At 35.3% G+C, this 16302-nt stretch overlaps 1 protein-coding gene across 4 annotated transcripts in view; it reads left to right on the top strand.

The window, feature by feature from the left end:
- The window catches only part of LOC106154023 (SID1 transmembrane family member 1-like), a 34985-nt gene that overhangs the window by 6407 nt on the left and 12276 nt on the right, over positions 1–16302 (top strand). The window contains exons 3-17 of one of the 4 annotated variants that reach the window (XM_087016872.1): positions 3039–3163; positions 3455–3625; positions 3998–4142; positions 4724–4807; positions 5485–5629; positions 6131–6224; positions 7901–7947; positions 10034–10045; positions 11514–11585; positions 12021–12193; positions 12781–12854; positions 13263–13329; positions 13824–13972; positions 15233–15281; positions 16011–16070. In XM_087016872.1, the coding sequence (XP_086872998.1) occupies positions 3039–3163; positions 3455–3625; positions 3998–4142; positions 4724–4807; positions 5485–5629; positions 6131–6224; positions 7901–7947; positions 10034–10045; positions 11514–11585; positions 12021–12193; positions 12781–12854; positions 13263–13329; positions 13824–13972; positions 15233–15281; positions 16011–16070 (1467 nt within the window). Of the gene's footprint in view, positions 1–3038; positions 3164–3454; positions 3626–3997; positions 4143–4723; positions 4808–5484; positions 5630–6130; positions 6225–7900; positions 7948–8348; positions 8373–10033; positions 10046–11513; positions 11586–12020; positions 12194–12780; positions 12855–13262; positions 13330–13823; positions 13973–15232; positions 15282–16010; positions 16071–16302 lie in introns of all 4 variants that reach the window. The other 3 variants (XM_087016871.1, XM_087016873.1, XM_087016874.1) reach the window with 3 other exon arrangements.

Below are 16302 nucleotides of genomic sequence, written 5' to 3'. Positions count from 1 at the left end.
AGGCTTATTCTTTAAAATAATAATAATATTAATAATATGAATAATGTTGAATCAGGTTCATAGTGTTAGGTGATTCAGGATACATCTTGAACTAAGTTAATGTGGATTGAGTGCCGCAAGAAATTCTGATAGCTTTTATAAATTCAGCAACCATATAGCAGCTGAATTAAGTCACACTGCTGCTGTACTATATTGATGATTTTAGCCAAACAGCACTATACGTAATTGCAAGGTATGATGGTTAACAACCCACATGTAGTGGTACGTGCAGCAGATCAGAGGCGATTACTGGACTTTTTTTCTCTGATAGCTGTACAAATGTCTTTAAAGTATGAATCCTTGAGCAGTATGATCTCTGGTTGCTTGATGATGACAGAAATTTAAAAATTATTTAGTGTGACAACATACAAGTAGGACAAATGTGTATAACTTTCCAAGCAGGGAAGGCTTTAAGTGGCATAGAAATATAAATTTAACCTGATAATTAATAAGCTCTTGACTAGCATAATCATTGGCACATTTTTGAGGGTTATCTAATTATTATTAGTACTATCTATAATTTTTCTGCTTGGATATCAGCTGTCTTGACATACATGTACGACATGTTTCCCAGCCAAAACCCCTAATTTTTAATAGAATTCGCTGATATCACTGCATTAGGGGATATCAAAGAACCCTGTGGTATGCATTGCTTTAAGTCCGTAACATATGAACTCCAATAAATTCAAAACTTTGTCGCCTGCATGATTTTCCTATCTAATTCATGTATTTTCTTGTTCACTTGTCAACAAGTCAATTAGCCGTTGTTGCCAAAGGCATTTACCAGCTGATCGCCAGCATATCCAGGTTGACAAGATCAGTAGTATCTCAGTAGTATTATAGCTACTTTCAAGAACAGCCTCATGAATGACTGTCAGGCAGTGTGCCTAACCAAAGACTACATGTACATGGCAGTTGTTAGTAGTGGAAGCATTCAAGAAATTCTTGAAAAATTCTGACCGGTTTCAGGACACCTTGTCTCTGTGTACAGTAGCTGTAGCACACTAGCACTGGGGAACAATGAAGGGTGAAGTGACAGCCTCTCGTCATATTGATTGTGGTCAGTCACTTTTCTTGCCAAAACCAGTGTGTTGTGAAAAATGAAGATTATATTGCACCCAGTCATTCTAAAATATCTTTGCTAAAACCACACTATACTGATAACTTCACACAAACAAAACTATTATGATCACTTCACTGGAAATTGTGTACTGAATACACTGTGAAATTGATAAGTTCATTCATAATACACTATAGACATTCCTGCTATATGGAGCAGTGTGAATATCTTAAAACCCAGGGGAAGGTTGGGTACATTATGAGCTGTTCAAAAATGAATGTTTCAGATAACTGAGATGATTGGGATGTCATCGCCAACCTTCTCTGGTATAATCTCCTTCCTGTAAGTTCAATCGATATCTGGATGAATGTTACAGTGGAATGAATAGCTTTAGGTTTGCTGTGATGGTTATTTGTATAGAGACAGCTACATAACCCTGGTTTCTGTGAATAATATGTATAGGGTGTGAGAATAGCCATGTAATATGATCCCAGCTGGTGACAAGTTACACATAGCTATAGCCAATGTTGGTGCGCGCCGTTACTTAATTCTCTTGCTCATGAATGCTTTAACACGTGACAGGCCAACTCTCATATTTTATTAAATAATTATTTATTTTTTTGGCTTGCTTTTTCTAGATCACTCAGGGTCTTCTTTTTTCATTTCTTCTCACAGACAAAGAAAACCACTTTCTACATGCATGTACATGCTGTGCTAGAATTTGATAGTTTAATTTCAAAGAAAGATTGATTTGATATCCATTTGAATAGATAAATAGACAGTTTTGCCACGACTGAGTATATAAATTAACTTTGTTGTTGGGTTTTGTGGGGCATCATGTAACAGTTTTTTCTCTTATTTAATTTTGATAATCTCTAGTGTGTATTCCATCAGGCTTCTGTCCCATAACTGCATTTTCAAACTACATATGGTGTAGACTGTCTGCTGGTGTAACTGTGTGCATGTCTCTGGTGTGCACTTATTTATATGAAGTATATTCTTTTGTAGTAAGGCAATACCAGTTTCTTTACAATTTTGGTTATTGCAGTATAATTTCAGGTTGTCATTATTATTATTATCCTCATACTACCAGCTTTTGTGACACAAATTGGGGATCATGTTAACCCACTCGTCCATGTATCTGTGTATCTTCCCATTTGTCCATACATTAGAAATTTGTGCTTTATCCTCTCAGACTATTTGAGCGAGGAAGTTGAAACTTTGATAATACATAGACTTATCATCAGGGCTGTGCAAGGGCACCTAGGTATTTTTAGGGCAGAAACCACCAAATAATTTCCCATTGACGACCATACTAAGAAATGCCTGCAATACTGCATGAACAAAATTACTCTGTGAAACATTTCCCATCCCCATGGACAGCAGACACACTGACATAACTCCCAATGGCAAAAAAATGTACTGTCATCAGTTATGCTTGCTTACCAGCATCACTTGAACATGTGCACCCCTCTGTTTGTAAACAAACCACTGCACCACTCACAGTCAGTAGCCCCCTCCGCCAGAGGTCTCACGACTGCACCGCACCTGAGCCTGGTCCTGAAAAAAAAACTGGCAGTAGTATACACCCTAGCCTGCTAGTTGATACCAAAATTAACCCTAGCAACACACAAGAAATGCCAGGAAAAAAATGGAAAAAAGCACTAATTTTCTCTCACTGAACTACATTGACTGATAGGCTGATTTAGTGATTTCTGCCCTTCAGAGTGACTCTGGGTTGGGCTGTCCATGGGGGTTGGATGCTTCAAATTTTCTACATAGGAATTTCAACGATGTCCTATGGGGTCCCTCAGGGTAATTAGCTACTCTAAATACATTGGAAGGAATTATGGGAACATGTATGGCTGAATTCCTGTTAACATCGTCTAGTTTTTATTATTTTTAGTATTATCATTATTATTACTATTATTATTTATAGACCAATGCTGTCCGTATCCACGTAGAAGCGAATGCAACTGCTAGCAGCAAGACCCCAGTACTGTTTGTGGAGAAACAGCAAAGCAGTATACTTTCCTGGCAGCTCCCCCTCATCTTGGAACATACGTAAGTATTCATAAAACTACAGCCGCATCCTCTCCTGGCAGTCCCCCCCTCAACTTTGAACACATGCACATTTAGTATATTGACATTATTTTGTTTTTTTCACAAAAGTGCACTTAAAATAATAAGTGTACCAAGGAATGAGTACATACATGTACCTTGGCTTTCTTCATCCCAGATGAATCCATGAAATATAGCAGTGTCAGATGAATTTTAAACTTATGACCTGATTTCAGTGCACACCTGTGTGTGCATGGCCAAAGATGCTGTTTATAAATCCATTTATCTTTCCAGCTATAATTACTATACTGTCAGCCGAACATTGTGTAACGAGAACCAGGGCAAGGTCATCCCAGACAATGCCACTGTGACTAAGGAAGATATCGAAGTCTCAGTGTCTTCTTTCTCTGAGCAAGCTATATACTATAAACTCAATGCTTCCAGAGTGGCAGACTTCTTTTTTATGTAAGTGGTCTGGCATCTGATGGCTGTCATGTAACAGAGTTCAGAAGGTGGATATAGAAGGTTTTTAATCAGTAGATTATTTTTATAAAACAATTATGTAGAGAAAATATTTTTTAATTAACCACACAAAAAAATAAAATAATAATAATAATAATAATAATTATTATTATTATTATTATTATTATTATTATTATTTTGTACAATTTGCAATAACATTTATTCTTTACCCAGAATGTTTTACTACAACTTGTAAATGATTTGAGAAATGTACCTAGAGCTCTTTATTTAGTAATTTTTTTAATAAAGCATAATAGATATATTGCCTACTCTGTAAAAGTCACCAAACCACTTCTGTTGGAAACTTTCTTCCAGCACTGGGAAGGTGTACCAGCTAGAGGTGTCCCCCTCAACACCAATATACTTCCAGTACGTGTTTCCAGAGAATGTGGACAAAGTCCTGGTACGTGCTTCCTCAGAGGACGACCTGTGTATGGTGCTCTCTATACAGGAACTCCATGTAAGTACGGGATCACTGGTGTAGATTACATTTAAACTATTCTGTTCACAGGACGTACATCAGCTTGTATGGGCGGCCAAAAGGGCAAAAATTCATGTCGTCGATTCAGTTATGTTTCGTCGATTCACTGCCTTCCCATCGATTCAGTTTCAAGTTTAAACGACCCTGTCATTAACTCAACATTCACTTTTTTCATCAATTCAATTGTCAAACATTTTTCATCTACGGTGTATTAAAACCAATGCTGTCACTTTTTTCGTTGATCGTGTAACTATTTTGACGATCGACGAGAAAAACAACGTTCACATAAATTTCAGGTAATGCCAAATTTTTCCAATAAACATTTGTTTGAGACATTTGCAATAATTTGAAGTCTAATGTGTTGAGCTGTTTTTTTTTTTTGTCTTTATGGAAAGCAGCCAGTTGAAAGGCATGTAATGATTAACACGTTCCATTGCCATTGGCAGGACTAGATGTGTTCTCTTTGATGAGTTAATTGTAATCAGCAACCTTCTTAGATGGGTTAATGTACTACATTGATTAACTTAATACAAATTAAATTGGTTTTTATTTATTTGTAGTGTCCTGTATTTGACCTAGATAGAAATGTGGAGTTCACAGGAGAATACCAGACTATGACCAAAAAAGCAGCTATATCTGTGCAGGTATGATGTCATAGTGATGTCAGAGTTATGTCACAGTGGTGTCAGAAATATGTCACAATGTTGTCACACTGATTGGTGTCACAATCATGTTAGAAATGCTGCTTAAAAATGATAAGCATGGTAAAAATGAACAATTATTTTTGATTGAATCTTGACAGATCCAGCTTTTTTGAAACCTTTGAGAATTTTTTTTACCAGGCCCGTAGCCAGGGGGTGTTCGGGGGGTTCGAAAGAACCACCCTTTTTGCTGGGAAAAGGTCCACTCTGGGTAAAATTTGATCTATGTACATGAGGATTTTATGGTAAAAGGTCCACTTTTTCAGAAAATGACCCCCCCCCTCTGAAATTGCTGGCTACGGGCCTGGTAACATTTGTGACCTTTTTGCCACCAGAGACCTATTCATCTCTTTTAATGGGACATTTCGCCTAAAGTAAAGAAAACAAATGCCTAACATGTAAAGTGTTCTCCTTACGGTTACCACAAAAGTAATTATGCACAGAAACACTGTTTTGTAAAATAAGAAAGTAATCATACATTAATAACAGTATATTATGTATATTTTAAAATGTTAAATGAATTTAACCTTTTAAGTTAAAAGGCAAATTGATATGAAATAATTTTTAATGTTTGAAATGATGTATGTTAATATCTTCATACTTTTCTTACATTCTTATAGAAATCTGTATTTGGTAAAGCTGTGTACATAGTCCTGGTAGTGAAGCCAAGGGACTATGAGTGTCTGGGTACAGAGAAGGTGGCTCCACCTGGCAAGGAGGGGAGGTGGAAGAGTGTAACTGTCACAGTGGAACACAGTTTGACAGGTGAGTGACACACACACACACACACATACACTCACACACGCTTTCTCTCTCTCACTTTCTCTCTCTCTCTCACACAACACCTCCCACATTCCACTCCTTGGATGGTTTAAAAACTGTAATAAGGGAAAGTATTTATCTTAAAGATAAAGGTGATGAGAGTTGTTTGATTTGTCTGTTCATCATTGCTATTTATTGTACACTTTACTTTGGTTAAATTTTAAATGTTACCTGAACATATTACATTTGGGGGTTAATACAAATTTCGTGTATGCTGCATGCATTGTACTTGTTATTGTTATTACATACTCACAAAATTGTATTTATTTATTTATATCTCATTCTGATATTCAATTGATAATTCCTTTTTTGAACAATTCCTGCTTTTTTAAAACCCTTTGAAAGGAACTATTTTAAGCATTGCAAGTAAGTTTGTTCAAATTTTGTGTGAAATTGCCTCATAATTATTCATGTGCTTGCTTTATGTGAGGATTTTTATTTTAGTGACAGACTACTATGTGGCCATAGGTACAGCAGTAGCATTCTTTGGCTTCTTTTACCTTGTTGCCGTGATTATTTCTTTTGTGCACTACTATTTGTAAGTATAATTTAATTGTATATCAGATTTTAAACAGTGTCTGCCACCAACCATGCTGTGCTCTTTTCACTTTTAACACATTAAAAAGATAACAGTAAAATGCTTAAACTGATTCATAGCACCAAAATACAGCTTCTAATAGCAACTTTATTGGACCATTTTTCTAGAAGATATGCAGTTTGTGTGAATTTTCACATATTGGAATATTCAAGGTGTGACAATGAACCCCCAAACGCCTGAAGTCATGTGCTTATAGTTAAATTTTGTGAATATCCACATAAACAATAGTACATGGACAGTCATAAACTAAATGGACAGTCATCGCTCTCCCTGCACTTCCCCACCTTGTAAAGAGTATCTCACCCTGAGGGACCCCATTCCCTTGATTTCTGTGACAATGCCTGGTTACTATATGTAATAATTATTACAAATAATCTTCATAATAACAGCCCTTAGCAAAATGAAAAGTTTGCAGCAATATTGATGCAAATTTGCTGCAGATTAAAAGTTTGCGACAACCAGTTTGTAGGAGTTAGCAAGAAAATTTTGTATTGTTGCTACTTAACAGCAAATTTGCAAGAACATCTTAAGTTTGCAAGAAAGGATTCATTTTCTTTCAAATTTGCTGCAAATTCACGGCAAATTTGCAAGAACTCCTTGCCCATTTGCAGCAAGTTGGCAGCAAACTTGCCAGACAGTTTGCAGCAGGCCTAATGTTTTGCTAAGGGAGCACAACAAGGCAGCAAAGCTGACAAATGTACAAACAAAAGGCAGAAAATAGGTTAGTTTGTTAGTTTTGATGCAGTAATGCACTTTGGTTAATACCAAAATCAATGCCAGTTTTAATTATTCACAACAGTTAATATGGATGTTAGGAAAATGTAACTAACATGAGACCTCAAATTCACACATTGAAAATGAGAAAAATGACAATTTCACAAAATAATTGAATAAACTCAAAGGAAAAAAAACAATCAGGCTGGATTTATGACTATGTCAATCCTCAGTTTTTCTTGTAAGTTATAAAATAACAAGTAACATTGTTATCCTTTCAATAGGGTTTTTGGTGGCAGAACACTTAATAGGTTTTTTTTTTTTTTTTTTTTTGTGCTAATTTGATTGTAAATTACTCTTACAGTGTCATTGTTGCTAGACCATTAGTGTCAGGAGGGGAGGGATAGACCTATCTTCAGGGATGTGCATGACACTAATGCACCCTGGGTTGGGCTGTTCCTGGGTGTTGGTTGAAAGTCGAAAGTCTTTTCATCTTTACAATGTGGAGAAGTGCAGGGGTATGCCATGGCTACCTCTTGACACCATCTAGGTTTTTTTAATAATGCAGACCTAGAATTCTGATTGGCCCGAAGTCCTGGTTACTTTTTTAATATCCACAATAACAGTACTTTGATTAAATTTGGTGGTGATAAAACTTTATGTAATACTGCACCTTAAGCGTAGAATACATTTCATGTTTAAAAAAACAACAACCAGAATGAACCATTTTCCTTGTTTCAAGTTCTTTCAAAGTGTATAGCCCTAACAGTTAAGATTATCTGTCCAAATGCCAGTTTTAGCTTGATTGATGTGCTATGAATCAATCTATTGAGCCAATTCCAAGATGCAAAATTCTCCATATTTACTAAACTCTAAATAACAAGTATTTAAATTTTTTATAGATATCCAAACAAAAAAGATGAGCAAGAAGGGCTTACAGCTGAGAGAGGTATGTATAAATATATTTCAGCAAATGATAATTGGAATGTTAAGTCAGCTTGTGAACTGGTGCTTATGCAGTGGTGATTAAAAAACTGTCACAGTTTAGAGAGTACTCATATGTAACAACAACTAGTATTATTACAGCAAAAGTAGTCTATGTGACAGTGTGCAGTTGCATGTGACAGTGTACTCTCCAGTTTTTTGAGAAGAAATCATTGCTTAGCATTGGTCAGGCATGTTAGGTTGGAGCAGAAATATGCTAAGATAAATGTATTATGTTAGGTGGGAAATTGCACAGCTGGGAGTGTTCAGTGTTCTAATGTATAAATGCAATGCTCGCCTTAATGTTTAGATATGTCACACTGATTTTTTCTTGTCTTTCCTTTTTTTCTTTTTAAATTGTTTCAGTAAATCCTGAATGTCTTCCTCTTTGTAAGTTTCTGCCCATTACATGCTCTGTTTGATTTGTCCTTCCATGTTCCCAAAATTTACATCCTTGTTTGTCACCCAATGATAACTTTTGATTTAAGAACAAGCTTGCATAATAGGGGAGAGTTATTTCGGTGAAAGAAAAAATCTGCTTATTTGAATGTAGCATATGTCTAGTTGTATTTACAGTATAGTTATGATGGCTTATCTTACCACTGTGCTCACTAGTAGGCTATAAGAATAGTAGTATAGTAGGCTATAAGAATGGTTTCTTATCATCTCCACAGCTGGGTACAGTATACAGCCTAAGAGTTGAAATTTTTGTACAACCATTGTTACCAGCCACAAATGACAAAAATGATATTGTGTACTGCATAGAACATTTTCATGAAAATTCTTGAGATTATGAAATTAATGTTTTTTGGAGATACATTTTTTAGCTGCAGGTATTTATACCTCCCCAAATTAAAACATCTATCAATACAATTCTTATAAAATTGTGTACATAGTTATTGAAAAGGGCTGAAAATGATACCTACTGCAGCAGTTTATACCTTTTTGTCCTCCACGTATTCCAACATAGGAACAGATAACTGATTAGAATGATTCCCTGTGGTAAGAAATCATAAATTATTTGATTTGTGCTGAGGTGATCTGTTCTAAGTGAAGCATTTATAACTTCTCTGGATTGGAAATTAGACTTAAGTGCAAGTGTACAAATTTTAAGAGGTTATTATTGTCAAAAATATATTAATATGTGCTGCTTTTGAAGATTGGAAATAAGGGTAGCTTATTAAAGTAAAGTGAACGTTGATTACCAGTAACACATATCAACCACTTGTACTAGTTTCTTTTAAGACTAAAATGGTGTCTATGTGTCAAGTGATAAACCAAATTAATCTCTTATTCAGTCAAAAAATAGCTTTAAAACTGCACTCGAAATTCTGGTTGGAAATTAACCTATTTATCTGTCCTCCAGTTTGTCAGAGTCGACAAAATGCCACCAGATTGCGCACGCATTGCATAGGCATCATGCACTCCAAAGTATGGATGTAGCTGTGTGTGCAATGCATATACTTATTCAAGTGAGATGCCAAGAGCAATCAGTGGTTATATATAGCACAGGGAAAAAGAGGAAAATTTTCCATTCATATATCATTTTTCGGAAAATATGAAACAATGTCCTTTGGTATTTCACAAAGTTATACTATTTGAAACTATATGGAGGTTTTGTTTGGTTTTCATGGCAAAAAAATTACTAACTTCACATGCATCTTTCGGGGAATTTGAGCTTGCTTTGTGGGTCAGGGGTTCTCAACTCTCTTTGACTAACAAAAGGCAATAGTTATAAAGGTTGTAATTTGTAATTAAAAGCTAATTTTAGTAGGTCCTGTTATGTTTCTTATCACACGAGACACACTTGAGACATTTTACCTGTACATTTTAATATATATAATAAGAATTGGAAAAAAAAAGCCCGTTTGTCCGTCAGTTTGATGGTTAAGGTTTGTTTGCCCTCTCACTTTGTGATGAGATTACCCTTAATTCTAAATCTTCTGGTAAGCATATAGCCAATGAAATGTAGTTTCTTTTCTGTAAATTTATACTGATTGTGGTGTAACACATTCTTTTTTTTTTTTTTTTTGCATGATTTGCTGAACTAGAACCATTGCTAAGTATGTTATTATTTTGACAGTGGAAATATTTTTTCCTTGGGTTGTGTGGATTTTACTAATGCTTTTGAATGTCCTTTGTATGTATCTTGGTCTGCTGAGGTTTTTTTTTGGCTTAAATACCAAGTATTTACCTCACCTTTATAACAGTACTGTGTTTTAGTGTACTTTCCTTTTCCCATTCCAGGGATTTTGTGTAAAAGATAACATTTTGCTTTATTTTCTGGGACACCTTTCATAATTGCATGCTTTTATTTACATTTTGCAGTGGCAGAAAACCATTTGCTATGCTGTAACAGAGTTAAGCTCAATTCATTTTTATATACAGACATTGGTATGTCTGTATAATATTGAACACTGTCAGTATTATCACTGTCCACCGATGCTGTCACTGTCTAACACATCTGTTGTTCACCCAATACCTACCAAAGCATTATGTAGTTTTAATGTACTGGGTGCATTTGTTTTGTAAATGGACATGTTCCTTTCAAAAATCAGCATTATCAGATTATTTTTACAAAAGTTTTTTTTTTTTTTTTTCATTTTTGGGATTTCCCCCCATAAGTGACAAAGTGTACACAACTTTGTTTAACTCCATATTTGCTGAGTGGTGTTGTTTAGTAAAAAAAAAAAAAGTAAAAAAGGGATTTCCTTTTTTTAATTTGGCACCATTGGATTTTGAAAATCATTTATCCCATTTGGTGTCTGCATATTTCTCAGCTTTGCTGTCTAGTGATATATTTCAAGTTATTTTATTGTATTACTGGATCTCCAGCATTTCTCACTGGATAGTATTTGATAATGTGGCTTATTACCATGAGGTGATATGCTCCTGGTTATTGGTTTGCTGGTTTATGTTCATTTACTGGATCCAGATGTAGTATAATTTTAGTGAAATTGGAATTTTGATAGTTGTTAAACGTTTTATTACACAGGCGCAGTTCAGTTAAGTTTAATACTAATTCCACCTTGGTTTGGCATAATAATGAAAATGGTCAGTCATTTTTTCACAGACATTGGCATTGATTCCCAATCATTATTAATAGCTCAATAATGACTTTTGGGCAGATAAATGATTAACATATTTTAACCCATTGTTTCACCACAGTATTCTTTTAACAAAGGTCAAAATAGCCTATTTGGCTTATACATAATGCAACAAAAACTTGTAAGCACTTAAAAATGATTAAATTTGCATTTAATGGTAATCATAAGTACATAGATCCAAAATCTTAGCAGCAAGCAAATAAGAAATTCAGTTTAAAAATCACCTGTCTACTTTAAACTATGCTGCATTTCAAGGTGTTGATAATTAAATAAAGAAGCCAAAGTTCATTAGCATACTTATACAAAGAGTGTTTGGGGGTCAAATTTCAATGAAAAAAGTTAGTGCTGTAAATCACATTTAAAAACTCGTAATGCTGTAAGTTTATTTCAATTTGTTAAGAATTTCTTCACATTTTTTTGCTAGATGATGACCCTAACATTCCTATAACTGAGGGAGCACCTGACAAAACCTATGGAACTCAGGGGGACGCCAATGGTAAGTGCCATGTCTATTTTTTATGTGTGTTTCGTCTCCATTTGTCCTTTATTATGTACTGGGACGGTTTGTTTATAATCAATAATAATTTGATATTTACCACATTTCTTTAACTTAAAGGATAATTTTTGAGTTGTCCTCAATTTTAGGAATACAATTAATATGTCCATAGATGAAAATCTGTTGATAAATTGTCTAACATTTTTGGTTACACCTTGCACTGAAAATGCAGACGCTTTTTTTAAATGTTACATATTAGTAGAAAGATTGGCAGTTAATGACATCAAAGATTGGACTCATTTTTTATCAAACAGAAAAAAAGATCAATTTAAATTGGGGAAGCTTTAGTATGGTTTAAAGTGGTTAATTGATGGCTCATAATTTTTTATCTAAATTTGAAATATTTACAAATGTTGATTCCTATTTTGATGTCAGCCCAGCCAGCTGCCAACTTTACAGCGCCTCGAAGTGCTAGCCGAGAGAGAGCACCCGCCAGTGGCACTGGCTCTAGTGCCGCAGCACACTATGATTCTGATAGCTCATTGGACGAGGCTGACATCGACATGTTGGCTGATGCCGAGCTGGAGAAGGATGTATTTAGAACTAAGGTATTTTGTTACCATAGCTCTGTAACCATTATCAAAACAGCACAACTCATGTAGGTTACATGTACCATTATTAATTTCATAACTCTTGTAGTGTTTAATTTGATTTAAACCAAGGGTTAAACCAAGGGTCCAACCTTCATTTGAACACCTGTTCGAGCAAAGATGACCCATTTTATTGCTAGATTCTCAGTATTCCCTACTCATACAATGATCAAAATATTTTTGGGAGGCCTGTTTCACAATCCCACAACCAAATGCTACCATGTACTACTTTTGACACCCAGTGGAGAGTGACTTGAGACCCTGTTATGCCTATTTTATGACAGCCCTTTTCTATGGTCTCTGGAAAGACTTGTTAGTGTTTGAACAGTTCCTCACACTCCAAACTCCAAGGCAGTCACTGACGTGTGACATGTGATTGTCATCAAGAGTTGGTCAAATCGTTCTCCAGGCAGTTACAAGCCCAGTGCAAACAATGTTGGAAAACATATTTTAAAATATAATATAATAATTATGGAAATAACAAGTAAACAATCCATTGCACATTTTAAATATCTAACATATTGACTCTTTGAATTATTTTTTAGCCTTTCCTCTATGTGGCTGACTTATCTAGGAAAGGGAGGAAAGTTTTAAGACAAAAATTCAAACTTTACCAGTGGTAAGAGAATAGTCATAGGCTATAATGTGACCTTAGTGCCATGAATTTATTTGGACTAGTTATTTTATTTTCAGGGATGAATTATTTTATTATATATTATTGTAATAATAAATTGTATAAGAATCACTATTAAATAAATTGTATTAAAATCACAGTGACTATTAAATTTATAAACTGAGTGTGCTATAATATATGGTATTTGGTAATTGAAATTTGTTAAAAATTGACTCTCAAGATTACTTCTGATATAATATTTTCACGGTTTAAACTCATGAATTAAAATCTGCATTTATAAGTTTAAATCCCAGTTTACCTGCACAATTCTTTTATGTTTGTCCTTTGTCAAATGGTACAATTTCCAGCAATCCTAGCTGCGTAGTTTTCATTTTGATTTTTTTTCTACCCCAGGAACCTTATAACCATAGCAATCTTTTATGGACTTCCTGTCATCCAGTTGGTAATCACCTATCAGACGGTAAGCATGGACTAATTATTTATTCACTAAGGCTTCGTTCACATGGAAAGTTTATTTTCTAAAAATCTATTTTCTTTTCGCGGTATATCTTGTGATCACGGTCTGTGCCCTGAATGTCCCGCGGCGTAATTACTGGCAGGGCGAGCCAGTTACTATAAGTTGCTATAAGTAACTGGCTCGTGCTGCCAGTAATTACGCTGCAGGATATTTCAGGGCACATACCCTGATCATAAGATACCGCGAATAGAAAATAGATTTTTAGAAAATAGACTTTCCATGTGAACGAAGCCTTAATGTCATCCAGTCAGTAATTTCCTAATACAACTCTTTAGCATGTAATTGAACTAATCTTTCATAATTCGTTACCACTGTTTCATATAAGTCATTTATTATTATTACAGTTTTTATGGTGTATTTGGAGGTACTACATGTGAGGGGCAACCAAGATATCTGATACCAGAACTTATTGTACACATTCTATGATGTATTTGTAGGTATTGCATGTGACAGGCAACCAGGACCTCTGCTATTACAACTTCCTGTGTTCACATCCACTGGGGGTGCTCAGCAGCTTTAACAATGTCTTCAGCAACATTGGCTATATCATGCTGGGCCTGCTCTTCCTGGGGCTCACTTGGAGACGGTAAGAGAGACTTTTCTTGGCTCCTTACAAATCTGAAATACATCGAGATATTGTTGTATTAAGTTGCGACATTGAATTACGAGGATAAGTGTCACTGGGGTGTCGGTACTGGGAGTTACTAAAATTGAGGTATCTTGTAAATGTAAATATTGGAGCTAGTGCAATATTGTGAAATTTTAATCAACCTTTTCAAATGTGCTCAAATTATAATCCTGGGCCAACGAGACATAAGTTAGGCGTAGCAGTTGCGCTGGCATAAATCCATTGCAAAACACTACACCTGAGAAAAGCCAATTACACCAAAGTTTTTACATTGGTCTTAACATTGTTGTAAATTTATGCCCACCAGGTAGGTGGTGTAAGTCAGTTGTAGCAAGATGGCAAGGCTTGTTCACAGAGAATTTGATGACAATTTTCAAAGAGCTCTAAGGCGAGAAAGGGTTATCAGGGACAAAGTTAACCCTGTGGATGTATATGATGATTTAGAGCTGTATGAACGGTTTAGAATGGATCGCTGGGCCACTCTGGACCTTACAAACATGATTGGAAATGACTTGGACTTTCAGAGTCGCTGAAACAATGCACTATTGCCTGTATTACAAGTCCTTATTGCACTACATTACTTTGTGTCAGGATGTTTCCAGTCTTTGGCAGGAGACATGGTAAAAGTGCATCGAAGTACAGCAAGTCTAGTCATAAACCATGTGGCATGTCAATAGTATGCAGGTTTGATGAATCTGTAGGCATGTCCCTTGGTGATGCAATTGTTGCTGAAAGCAAGGGAAAGTTCTACAGGTTAGCAGGCTTTCCACTTGTCATTGGGTGCGTAGATGGCATGCAAATCCCTATCATAGCTCTAAGTGAAAAGGAATGGGAATTTGTCAACAGAAAGGGTGGACATTCCTTCAACGTGCAGTTGATATGTGATGCTGACTTGTGTATTATTAATGTTGTTGTGCTTGGGGGTAGTTAAGACAGTCATTTTGTCTTGGTGCAACAGGCATAAGCATGGAGGCCAGGCGTTGCGGTTTACGACAGTCGTATTTGAGCAAATTTTGTTACATCATGTTAAGTTATATTGATTTCATGGTATGGCATGGACACTGTATATTTACGGACATTATTTTCAGTCCAAATAATTCGATTTTCAGATGAATAGTTCAGCGTAGGAAAGGACTCTGATTACCCTCCATAGTTTAAAATTGTTTCATATCACCTAAGATTGCCTCCTATTTCTAAAATGATTTTTCTCTATTTTAGGGACTATTTGCACAAGAAAGCTGTCGAGAGGAATGACATTTATGAAAGGGTAAGAAGTTGTTGGAGACTTGTTTGACACTGTATCACCCTCATTACTTTTTGTTTCTACTGTGCACTGATTATTATTATTTTTATATTTGTTTGTTCTTATACATTTTTATTGACTTCACCAGCTTTGTAATTTATTTATTTATTCTTTTTATCATTTGTAGAAAAAATTCTCTAAAAGTAAATAGTTTTTAGTTTTAAGAGTAATAATTTGTAATAGTCATGGACCAAGAGACAGTCATACCAGATGCCAATGTTACCCCATCTAGTTTTCTTATCAATATCACCCCTGAAAACTTATAACGTATCAAGTGTTGAAAAAGGAGTCTGTCATTAGCACAAAGTAGAGACAGTGCCTAGGTGTTGTCTGGTTGATGGCAGCAGTCAGGTGGGCCACTGTTGTGTAAGCACCAGGCTGATTACTTCTACAGTGAACTTGTCTTAAAAATTGACACCAAATTCATGACTATACTTTTAAGTTAGGCAATCTATGGTAAAGAAGAAAAAGGATGTTCTCATACAGAATTTTTTTCTCAATTTAAGTGTTTTGAATGTTCAGGAACTTCCTTGAGGTTCTTGTTTTTGGTATCTTTATTTTGGTCCCACCCTGTTGTATTTTCTCCTGTACGTATATGTTATTTTATAGACTAGGTGTGTTTATGTTCATTTTTAAATGTCAAAACTTTGGAGTACTAAGTGTAAGTGCCACTATAAGTGCATGCTATTTTAGACAAATGTTTGGCATGTTGACGCTGCTGCGGCTCTTAATAGACAGCAACGCAGGAAGAAGGTAAGGAGCAAAGAAGGTGTGCAAGGCTTGCTTATATTCTTTGCTAATTAACCTCAGATTTTCCCTATAAATCAAACATTGAATGATATTTTGGCATAATATCAGTGATTTACATCAGACAAATCAGGTTTGTTGATGATATTTATTATTGATAATGTATAGATTATAACTAATTTCCAGCAGTTATAAAGGTGGATGTGGTTCAAGTTGTTGCAACTCCTATCTTAGACTG

Source organism: Lingula anatina, chromosome 7, assembly GCF_051362555.1.
Source record: "Lingula anatina isolate TDL-2025a chromosome 7, LinAna3.0, whole genome shotgun sequence".
Lineage (NCBI taxonomy): Eukaryota > Metazoa > Brachiopoda > Lingulata > Lingulida > Lingulidae > Lingula > Lingula anatina.
Note: the sequence above shows the minus strand (reverse complement) of the source record. Positions and strands in the feature narration are given on the sequence as shown.